We start from the raw sequence: 11,790 nt of genomic DNA, 5'->3' as shown, positions 1-11,790 counted from the left end.
GAGGAGGGCAGACTGCTTGAGCCCAGTAGATCAAGATGAGCCTGGGCAACATGGTGAAACTCAATCTCCCCCCAAAATACAAAAATTTGCTGGGCCTGGTGGTGCATGACTGTAGTCCCAGTTACTTGGGAAGCTGAGGTAGGAGGATTGTTTGAACCTGGAAGATGGCACCACTGAACTCCTGGGCGACAGAGTGAGACCTTGTCTCAAAAAAAAAACCACACCAAAAGATGAAAACTGCCATGCCTAGAATTCCTGATTCTCTTCACCCTGATTTACCTTTTTCTATTTTTTATAGCCCATATTACTCTTACATGTTACATATATTGCAAGGTATGTAAATGGAGAAATGCAAGCTATATAGTGTGTGTGTGCGTATATGTAAACTCTTGCACTCACAGACTGTTTTATTGATTGTTGCCTCTTTCCCAAACTGGAAGCTCTGTGAGAGCCAAGATGTTTGTTTTGCTCCCTGCTCTATCTCCAAACCTAGAACAACGCCTGGCACACATTATGTGCTCAATAAATGTTTACTGAATGCCTCAAATGTAAAATGCTTAAAGCAGTTCCTAACATATAACAACAGATATTTAGAAAAGGGCTTGTTGATTAAAATCTTATCAGTTGACATAAAAATTTCAAAGGTGAAATTTTACTGAGGTTTTTCATAAAAGTGGCCCTTACTCAAACCCTTAGATAACCAGGCAAACTTACCATAATGGGTTAAGGTGAACAACTCATTTCATTGTCTTCCATTTACCCAAGAAAAAGATAAGTGACTCACATGTTTGGTGAAACTTTTCCATTCATTATGCTTGGTTTTACCAATTTTTTATAGCTATTGGGAGGCAGGAAAGAGAATTTTGGCCCCAGAAACCATGAGGTTTGGGTCAGAAAGAGGGGAAGGGGTCAATGCAGGCTCAGAGTCACATTTCCAGACCTCAGAGGCCAGCAGTGTGTGGCACTGAGGGGCGGCTAGGGGCTGGGGAAATGTGTCTACTCTGCTGATGGGGCAGTCCTGGGGGCGGATCTCCTTGGCCAGCTGCCCCTTCTTCTTCAATGTGCAGGCCTCCTGGTATGGTGGTGAGATGGGGGGCTGTGTAGGTGGAGTATACTTGTACTCGGAGCCATCCTCTAGCTGCAGGGACAGAGGAGTAGGGAGACAGTCAGGACCTGGGAACCTAGGACAGCCCTTCCTCCCACCCACCGACTGTTGGTTGGGCACTCACGTCCAGTGGGTAACTGCGGTCCGAGTCGTAGGAGCTCAGGTCCCCACAGGTCACAAAAGGCACAATGATGCGGGTGGGACCATCCAGCTGGTTGAAATCTGAGTCTTAGGAACAGGGGGAGACAACTGAGGACAAGGTCAGGACGCCTGGGGCCAGTCATGACACAGGCAGCAGCATGGGTGCCAAGCCTTCCCTGCAGATCCACCAGCTACTCTCTTTCCACCCCACCATAAATCCTTCATTTGGCTCGGATCACCTCCTCAGGGAGGCCCTCCGTAATCACCCCTTCTAAAACATCGGTGCCCTGCTGTTTTTCACTGCACTTATATCCACCTGATATTGGATTATATGTGCCTGGATGATGTCTCCCTCACTCAAATGTCATCCCAGGGGCAGGCTCTCTATCTCTTCCCACTAGAGGCTGAAGGGACAAAAGTTTCACATGGAGGAGGCTTCCACCTGGGGGCATGACTGAGATCTTCCTAGAAGACAGTGTCCTTAGGCAGGTGGAGACTCCACTGGGGCAGGGCTCAGGATCCTCCTGGGATGGAACTTTCACCAGGCCTAAGAGTCACCACTACAGGACTGCCTGGGCTGCAGCTCCCCCGGGGACAAAATACCCATAAAGCGTAGAATTTCTACCAGAAAATGGGGCTGAGGATCCCCTTGGGAAAAAAATTCCCATGGGGGGAATAGAGCCTCTACCAGCGGGTGAGGCTGTGGGCCCTCGTGGGACCTAGATTGCATAAGGTGGGGCAGAGTCCCCCAGGGGTGGCCTGTGCTCCAGCTCTCACCGTAAGAGTGGTCCAGCAGGGGTTTGCTCAGGTCCGGCATGAAGCCCTCGGGAGGGTCATAGCCCTGACAGACAGCAAAGGCCTCTGCCGGGGGAATACAGGTGAGGTGTGACTTCCGCTTCCTTCTTGTGCAGGCAGCATCCCAGAGATGCCCCTCCACCTGCCTGGCCCCTCCACCCTACTGACCGATGCTGGAGTTCCGGCTGCTCCTGGGCTTGGCACACAGCACGCTGGAGAAGAAGACCCGCAGCTGGCTGTAGAGGAGCGTCACATCCCGGCCTCGGAATATCTGCAGGGTGGGAAGTCAAAGATAGTGGGTGAGGGTGGCCCTCAGCAACCTCTCTCTACTCCACCAGGTTCCTTGAGACTTACCTTGGCCACAAAGCAGCCCCCTGGCTTCAGGACATGTGTAGCGATGTTCAGAGCCTGTGGGCAGGACAGACAACTGAGGCTGAGGTGGAGACAACCAGGAGAGGGCCAGTGGGTCAGGGGTGGCCAGGGTTACTCACAGCTAGGAGGAGCTGGGCCTGCATATACTCGTCAACATCATGGAGGCCGGTTACTATGGCAAGAGGAACAGCGTTAGGGGGGCCCATGCGGCTCTGTGCAGCTTCTTGTACCACACAGATCAGAAACTAAAAACATTTTCCAGGCTCTCTTACTGCTAAGCTTCTGGATGCAAATTACTATCTGCCAACTGGATACATATTCTGAGCTCCTAACCTTATAACTCATTTGAATTCTAAAACAACCTCACGTACAAGCATCATTAGCACTTCCACCTCTAGCCCAGACTGCTCCTCTGAACTCGATTCACAAATCATATTCCACATCTCTAACACATCCGCAACCAAATTTCTGACCTTCCTCCCCAAACCTGCGCCTCCCACCACCACCCCTCCCTCATCTCATCTGAGCCTTCTAGTTATTCAGGTCCAAAACCTTAGTCATCTCTGATGCTCCTCCCCGCATCCTCTCCTCACACCCACATTCAAGCCATCAACACATCTACTTTCAAAAGATCTGACTTGACCTTCTTCTCCTCTCCACCACTGCCCCCACCATTCTCACTTGCCTAGACTACTCCACCCTGGAGCCCCTGCTTCTGCCCTTGGCCCTCACACAGCTCACAGCAACCCAAGCCTGGCATAGTCCTCTTCTGCTCACAACCCTCTCATGGTTTTCTCCAAGCTGTTATCTCGTGAAAATGCGAACATCCTCACCATGGCCCATGAGGCCCAAGAGGACTTGTCCCCTGTCACCTCTCTGATGTCACCTCTTACCACTTTCTCCCTCACTCTGTTCCAACCACAGTGATCTTCTTGCCTGTACTCATACATAGCAAACACCCTCCTGCCTCAGGGCCTTTGCACGGGTTGGAATGTTGCCTGGATTGCTCTTCCTCCAGACATATCCATAGCTTACTTCTCCACCTCCTTTAGTCTCTGCTGTTAAGTCAGTGAGGCCTTCCCCATCCACTTCATTTAAAATTCTAACAGGTACTCTCGCCTTCCTCCTGCTCAATGATTTCCCTATGGTACCTATCTCCCACCCCCTTTTTTTAGAGACAGGGTCTCTGTTGCCCAGGCTGGAGTTGTAGTGGTGCGATCATAGCGTACTGTAACCTTGACTTCTTGGGCTCAAGTGATCCTCCTGCCTCAGCCTCCTGAGTAGTTGGGACTATGGGCATGCACCACTATGCCCAGCTAATTTTTGAAGCCAGGGTCTTGCTATGATGCCCAGGCTGGTCTCAAACTCCTAGCCTGAAGTGTTCTTCTCACCTCATTCTCCCAAAGCACTAGGTTACTATCCCCTTTTAATGGTACAAAGCTCAGTCGTTTATTTACTTTTCCATTTGCTCCCACCAGAACATCAGCTCCATGAGGTTAAAGATTAATGAAATTTTATTCATGAATGTTTTCCCGACACAACAGGTGCTCAGTAAATGTATGTTGAATGGCTGGCTGGCTGAAAATGAATGAACAGTGCAACAGAATTGGACAGTTGCAGAGAGATGAGAGCAGGGACAGGTAGGCAACAGACCTGAAACTCAAAGGGTGGGGTGCGAGTGGGAGGAAGAGAGAGGCAGAGAGAGAGCAGGAGCAAAGGTAGGGAGAAGTTGCCAGATGTGGGAGAAAGCTGATAGCAGAAGGGAGAGGCAGGGAGTAATTGAACAGGTGAAGTCAACCAAGGTGGGAGATCCAGAGAAGGACAAACAGGGACCCCGCCTGGCCTCCCACTTTTTGTTGCTATTTACCATCAGGAGCCCCGTCACACACCACTAGGTCCGCAGGGCAGCCCTTAAAGTGCTGGATGATCTCCTTGGCAGTGGACAGCTATGGAGAGAGGGAGGATGAGTGGCCCCATGGCCCTCCACTGCTGCCCTCAGATCCCACCTGCCCATGGTCCTGGCCCTCCCAGGCTTTGCCTGTCTAAGACTGGGCTCCATCTCTGGGGACCCAGCACCATCATTTTCTGCAGTGATGACCTGCTGGCTGTTTCTCCATGGTTACTCTCTCATTCTCTTTCTCTCTCTGTTTCTCTTTGACTCTACATAGACCCCAGGTAAGGGTCTTCACCCAGGATATATCCCAGCTCCCTCAGCCATGCTCTTACCTGAGTGATGTCACCCTGGATCTGTACCACACCTGGTAGTGGAGCCATAGCCTGCAGGTCCACAGCCACCACGTGGCCGGACCCTTGGCCCCTGTGGACAACACAGCCCATGTCAGCCTAGTTTTACTCCCCGGCCCCTCCCACCCAGCCAGCCCTCCTGGGTTTCCCATCTGGGACCCCCACACTTACCCAATCTTCTGGCTCAGCACCTGGCTCCAGCTGCCTGGGGCTGCGCACAGGTCAACTGCCCGTGTCACACCTGGGCACACATAGTGAAAGTGTCCTGGTCAGCTGCACCCACTTCTCCAATCTGGAGACCCCTGCAAAGCTCACCCCTCTCCCCTGGGGAGCACCCACATCTCTCCACTACCCAGGTGCCCAACTCCTCTCTGGTATTCTGCCTATCTTCCTGCCTGTCTCCCTGCCCCAGAGACCCTCTGAGCCAGCCCACCTACCAGACGGAGCTCTGTAGACCCAGCCGACTTGTCTATCTCCTGTGCCCACCTCACCACCCAGTGACCTGCCCGCCAGTCAGGGACCTTGAAAGAGATGAAATTCCTTGTCCAGTTGTAGCAGTTTGAAGGCGCTGCGAGCACGCCAGCCATTCTCCTTGGCCAGGCGGTAGTAGACATCCCGCTTGTCCTTCGACGTCCGTCCCATCTCACACACCACTTGCCCAAGGACCTGCAGACAGTCAGCTGATGCCTCCCAGTATCAGTAACCAGGTGACCACCTACCTCTGTAGGTTGGAGAGAACCACACAAACTGAACTGGGCTCATCTGACCCACGTGACAGCTTACACAGAAGATGGGCTGACTAAAGCCCTGGCACTGACCCCATTGACCTTATAGGGCCTGAAGGATCCTATCACTGAACTCTCAGGCTCCATTGCTTATCACACAGACCCTCTGCCCCCATCACTTACCCCACAGTTCCCACAAAAGATCCCATAAACCCAGCATTCATCCCATAGATGGCCTACTTGTGAACCTGTTCACCTCCCATCACTGTCCCACACTCCACACATTAAACCCTGTAACTGTCACTGTCAACCCTTCTCTGCCCATGTCATGCCCATTAACATCGCACTGTCTCCCCAGTTGTCCCCATTGTCCCTAGATTCATATAGTCCTATTAGCCCCCCATTAATCCCTTGCTTTGCACCATTATTCTAATACAACCTCATTGTACCTCCCACTCCCTATATCTCTCTCATTCTACCCCATTCCCCATTAATCCCTTAAACAGTCCCATTATTACTACATCCTTATGAACCTCTATTAATGCCTGGAGAATCATGGCTATTAGATCCCCATTGAGCACGCAATTACTGATTTATCAGCCCCCATTAACTTAGTTTTCTCCAATAGACCCTTCAGAGATCACAGCACTAGTCCCCTGCCCTGTAACCCTTTCATTAACAAACACATTACTCCCTGATAATCACTCATCAGTTCCCCATTTTTCCCTCACTGTCCACCCCACTCTCCATGGATCCATCACTGGATAATCACACTCCAACAGTTTACTATTCACCTACTATGTACCCACAAAAGTTAAATCCCTCAAAACCCTAGTTTACTACCTCTCTTTGCTCATTCTGTCCCCATTAATTAGTCAATGGTCATGCCACCATAGCCCAACTACTGACTCTGACTACAACACCATCAGCCTCTCATTATCTCTTCTCTCACCACGGCCCCTTGATCATGACCTCCATCGATCGGCTGATTCCCCCCACAGCCTCACCATCATCCTTGACATTACTATGCCCCATCACTTTCCATTAACCTGTTGAATATCATACCTCCATCAATCCATCGGGGATCAATTTCCCATCCACCACTCGTTGTATTCTAGTTGCTTACTCTGCCACCCTCTCATTAATCAATCAATGAACACTTCGACTAAAATACTCTTATTCGCCCCCATTGATTCCTCAGTAACACCCGACACTTGTGCTCCACTCAACCTCCCATTAAACAGCCTTCAGACCACACTCCCCGTCCCTCCTCAATACCTCAAAGACCACAGCTCCATCGGGACCACTAGGTCCGCCTCCAGGCAGCTCTGACCGCTGCATCCCATGTCCCCACCTTGAACCCATCCCGCCTACTGGTCCCTTTCTGCAGACAAACCTTGGGTCTAGAGACCACTAGGTGCCAGCCGCCGGACCTCCCTCCTTCCCCCACCGGTGGGGCAGTGCAGGCGTGCCTCAGCAGCCTCCGCCCGCATCCCTGCCCTCCGCACCCCAGGGCCCACCTTAGTTTCTGAGTCAGGGTGGTCCTCGAGCAGCCTGTGCCTCCGCGAGAGCGCAAACGGGTTAGTCGTAGGGCTTCAGTTCGTGTTCCTAGTCCACCCGAATGTCCGGCGGGCAAACCTATGGGCTGTGGCAGTTTGGCAAACTCGGCATCGTGGACCGCCCAGGCTCCGGCGTGCGGGACCCGATCTCAACGTACAACGTGAGTCCCGTCATCTTGTGTCGACGTAACTGGGGCTCGCGAACTGCATTTCCCGGCATGCAACGGGCACGGCCAAAGCGGCTAAATCCACGATCTGCGTGGCTGCAGCGCCGTGACGCGCAAGCTGTCAGCGATTCTTTGTTCTTTTTATTCCGAGGCCAAGATCGATTTGCTTCCCCGCCCCTCCCTTCTTGGACTTTGCTTGTCATTGAGCCTGTAAACTACATTTCCCAAGATGCCACGCGCACGATGGCGCCCATTCATTTTTCGCGTGCCGGGAGGCTAAATTACCGCTGGAGGCATAAACGTGACAGTAAGGAAAATGTGTTCTTGAAGTGACTAGCGCCCGGAGGCTGCTCTGCTGCAATGTCAGATCGCACTATAGCTAGTGGATGGCGCTGCTTAAGTTGTACCGCTTCAGAACTTCAGTTTCCCTGTCTGAAAAATGGGGATAATCAATAGTACAGACTTCACGGCATTACTTGGAGGTTAAATAGGTGTAGTTTAGCCACTCTGACCTTTTGTAATTCTGTCATCTTCAAACATTTTAAATTACAACCCAGACACAAAAAAAGACTATGCATCCTGACCCAGTGGACAAACGGAAATATAATGAAAACGTTTATCATAGCGTTTACCATGTACTAAGCTCTAAATACCCTCAGTGGTGTGCTGGTAAATGGTTAACCACTGGCTGGAGCAGGGGTGGTGGCGGGGGGAAGGGAGACTGGTTTCTAGCATTTGCCAATTTCCGTGGCTTAGGTACAAGCTTCTTGTTAGATTTCATGGTACCGACCTGTGGTCACTGAACAGGGAGTTCAAAAGAGATGCAGTAGTGCACTATCATGTATTATTTTTACCATACAGATAAAATGGAGCTAAATGACCTCAAGAACATAGAGAATAGTGGAATGAGGTAAAATAATTAGGAAGTGACGAATTTTGAGTAAGTTTATATCATTTCTTTTTTTGAGATGAAGTCTCACTCTTGTCCCCCAGGCTGAAGTGCAATGGTGCCATCTCAGCTCACTGCGACCTCTGCCTCCCAGGTTCAAATGATTCTCCTGCCTCAGCCTCCTGAATAGCTGGAATTACAGGCACCAGTCACTATGTCTGGCTAATTTTTCTATTTTTAGTAGGGACGAGGGTTTCACCATGTTGGCCAGGGTGATCTCGAACTCCTGACCTCAGGTGATCCACCTGCCTCAGATTCCCAAAGTGCTGGGATTACAGGCGTGAGCCACTGCACCTGGCCACATAATTTCGTTTTTAACCATAGCTGTTTAACTTTAGGAGACTGAGGTGGAAGGATCGCTTGAGTCCAGGAGTTCAAGACCAGCCTGAGCAATATGATGAGATCCGCATCTACAAAAAATAAAAATAGCTGGGCATGGTGGTGTGCGTGAGTAGTTCCAGCTACTTGAGAGGCTGAGATGGGAGGATTACATGAGCCTTGATTGTGCCATTGCACTCCAGTGTGGGTGACAGAGTGAGATCCTGTCTTAACAAACAAAACCAGTTGTTAAACCAGCTGTTTAACAACCAATTTGCAAAATTCCTGAAAATTGAATAGCTCCTCCCAACTTGTACAAGTTGGCTCCAGCATGTCCTTCCCTTTGTTCATTCATTTTAATCCTGACAACATGCATATGAGTATTAGCCAGGGACTGTGGCTTGCACCTTTAGTCTCAGCTACTCCAGAGGCTGAATCGGGAGGATCCCTGGAGCCCAGGGGTTCGAATCCAGCCTGGGCAACTTGGTGAAAACACATGTCTCTTTAAATAATAAAAGGACCGGGTGAGGTGGCTCACCCTTGTAAGCCCAGAACTTTGGGAGGCGAGAGGTGGGTGGATCAGTCGAGGTTAGGAGTTGGAGACCAGACTGGCGAACATAGTGAAACCCTGTCTCTACTAAAAATACAAAAATTAGCTGGGCATGGTGGTTCACACTTCTAGTCCCAGCTACTCAGGAAACCAAGGTGGGAGGATGGCTTGAACCCAGGAGGCAGAGGTGGCAGTGAGCTGACATCGTGCTACTGCATTCCAGCTTAGGTAACAGAGTGAGACCCTGCCTCAAAAAACAAACAAACAAGCAAACAAACAAACAAACAAAAATCTGGATGCTGTGACTCACGCCTGTAATCCTCACACTTTGGGAGGCCAAGGCAGTAGGACTGCTTGAGGCCAGGCGTTCATGACCAGCCTGGCCAACATAGTGAGACCTCATCTCTACAAGAAATAATTTAAAAATTAGCTGGGCATGGTGGTATTCGTCCATAGTCCCAGTTATTTGAGAGGCTAAGGCAGGAGGATCGCTTGAGCATAGGAATTTGAGGTTTCAATGAGCTGATCATGCCACTGCTCTCCGGCCTGGGCAACACAGTGAGACCCTGTTTCAAGAAAAAAAAATAATAAAGAACGGAATGATTGATTCCTTAGCACACGAGCTTCACCAGGCAGGGATTCCTGTTCTGTTATGTTCACTGCTGCCTCCCAGTGCTTGGAACAGGGGTGGTGCACAGTTGATGTTCAACAAATGTTGGTTGAATTCATCCTTTTGTTGCTTCGTTCCTTCATTTTTACCCCAGTGGTGCGTCCTGCATTTTCATGGAGCCCTGGGTGGAGGCGTAGAGACTCTGAGAATAAGGGAAGAAGCCAGAGCTTTGTCAGCAGAACTCAAGGGCATTGTGGGGACTGTGGGAACAGGACTCCCCTGCAGAGGCGAGCAAGTGTGAGAAAGGAAGGGTTCGAGCCACCAGGCCTCCGCTCCACAAGAGAGGAGGGGGTGCCAGGCATTGGGGGCCTATGTTCACCCTGTGGGACGCTTCCCACGTCCTGTTTTCTTGCTGCTCACGAAGAGGATGTTTAACTTTTAGCAAAGGAACTTGCTTCCTCCAGCAGGGCCGGGGGTTTGGGGGACAGGAGCCTGCCTCTGAACTCTCCAGGATCTTCCCGAAGTAGGGTGTCGGCCTGCAGCTCCCACCCGACACCCCACTGAGTGTAAAGGTGTCCTCCCCTTGGCCTCCTGGAGAGGTCAAGGAAGAGGGAGCTGCCAGGCCGGCTCTTTCCCGGAGGGGGCATCTTAGCAGTGGGAGAGAAAGAGGGGGGTGGCCCAGGGGCAGGGGACTAGGACTTTGCTGCCCAGGGGCTGCTTTGAGGAAAGGAAGCGACTGGACAGAGTTACTCACTGGGGAGCCTGCATGAAAGGACAGATTGGAATCCCATATGCAGCCCGGCAAGTGGGACTTGGCTTTCACTGAGAAGAAATCATTAATTCCTTCCACAAATATGTATTGAGCAGTTACTATGTGTCAAACATTGTCTTAAGTGCTTTGCCTGTGGTAATTAATTCAATCGTGTCAATAGCCCAGTGAGTTAGGCATTATTCTGCCCTTGAGGAAGCTGAGAGGCAGTGAGGTTTAGGAACTTGCTTGTTTAGCCACACAGCTAATAAGTGGTAGGGCTGAGAAAGCTTTTGCTGTTAACTGCTTCACTGTGTCCCTCCCTCCCCTAGATGCTACCGAGTAGTGCCCTGTTTTAATCAAAGGTCTCCTTAGAATTGATGAGAACCCCCAAAGTGACTTTTAACAGATTTCACAGGACTCCCAAATGTTAGACAAGGGTCTGCTTTACTGAACCAACAAAAACCTTAAATGACCCTGAGAAGGAGCCCTCCTTTGATGAACTAACAAAGTGTTCTTATCCCTGGCGTGGCCTCAAGGCCTCCGTCCTACTTAAAGACATCTGTTCCTTCTACAACAGGTTCCCCCATGCAGCCAGATCACACTTTTCCCTTTGCCTCCCCGCTGCCATACAGGCTTATGGTGTGCGCCCACTATCTGCAGTGCCTAGAAACTTAGCAGAGCTGTGGGGTTCTTAGAGCTGCATAGAGGTTCATCTCTCCCCTAGAAGAGTTCCTGTGGCAGAAATAAGAGTAACGGTAATAATATGATATTATATAAGTGGACTTTATTGAGCACCTACTGTATGCCTGGTAGCCCTGTGTTGGGCCATGCTGGAAGGCCGGTGGGGTCAGGGCCTGGGAGGGAAGGAGAGCAATAAGAGCAGGAGGCTGTGCCAGGGAGGTGGTGAATGGATGCAGAGGGGAGGGGGGTTGTCTATTTTTTTTTTAATTTATTTTGTTGAGATGGAGTTTTGCTCTTGTTGCCCAGGCTGGAGTGCAATGGCATGATCTTGGCTCACCGCAACCTCCGCCTCCTGGGTTCAGGCAATCTCCTGCTTCAGCCTCTTGAGTAGCTGGGATTACAGGTGCCCACCACCATGCCCAGCTAATTTTTGTATTTTTGGTAGAGATGGGGTTTTACCATCTTGGCCAGGCTGATCTTGAACTCCTGACCTCAGGTGATCCGCCCACCTCGGCCTCCCAAAAGTGTTGAGATTACAAGTGTGAGCCACTGCACCCAGTCCATCTATTGTTTTTTTTTTAATTCAAGATAAGGTATGCTAGTTCTTTGGATGGGACACTTCAGACTTGAAATATGGATACCTGTGTCCCGTCCCCCACCTTTAGCCACGTGGGCCAAGGCCTCTGGTGACAGGTGTGTCTTTCCCTGGCCAGCTGGTAGCACAGATGTGTAATGGCTCTGGGTGGGGGAGGGGTATGAGGGGGGAGATAAATCAGAGTAGATAGGAAAGGAGACAGAGGCAGGAGGAGGCTGGGCAGGGTGT

General features: G+C 50.7%; 1 protein-coding gene across 4 annotated transcripts; it reads right to left on the bottom strand.

Annotated features, from left to right (window-relative positions):
* Positions 1-787: 787 nt before the first annotated feature.
* On the bottom strand, positions 788-7,099 carry FTSJ1 (FtsJ RNA 2'-O-methyltransferase 1). 4 transcript variants are annotated; one of them, XM_035288354.3, is made up of 11 exons: positions 6,903-7,099; positions 5,179-5,378; positions 4,829-4,898; positions 4,640-4,730; positions 4,281-4,359; positions 2,533-2,585; positions 2,396-2,449; positions 2,210-2,312; positions 2,024-2,107; positions 1,230-1,333; positions 788-1,138 (listed from the first exon to the last, which is right to left on the bottom strand). In XM_035288354.3, the coding sequence occupies exons 2-11, from the start codon at positions 5,297-5,299 to the stop codon at positions 839-841; spliced, it is 1,059 nt and encodes a 352-aa protein (XP_035144245.1). In that variant the 5' UTR covers positions 5,300-5,378; positions 6,903-7,099; the 3' UTR covers positions 788-838. The 4 variants fall into 4 exon arrangements, with proteins under 4 accessions (XP_035144245.1, XP_035144248.1, XP_035144247.1 ...); XM_035288357.3 differs by having other exon boundaries at positions 1,230-1,327; XM_035288356.3 differs by having other exon boundaries at positions 5,179-5,323.
* Positions 7,100-11,790: the final 4,691 nt, after the last annotated feature.

Source organism: Callithrix jacchus, chromosome X (genome assembly GCF_049354715.1).
Source record: "Callithrix jacchus isolate 240 chromosome X, calJac240_pri, whole genome shotgun sequence".
Classification (NCBI taxonomy): domain Eukaryota; kingdom Metazoa; phylum Chordata; class Mammalia; order Primates; family Cebidae; genus Callithrix; species Callithrix jacchus.
This window is presented reverse-complemented; position numbering and strand designations above follow the sequence as displayed.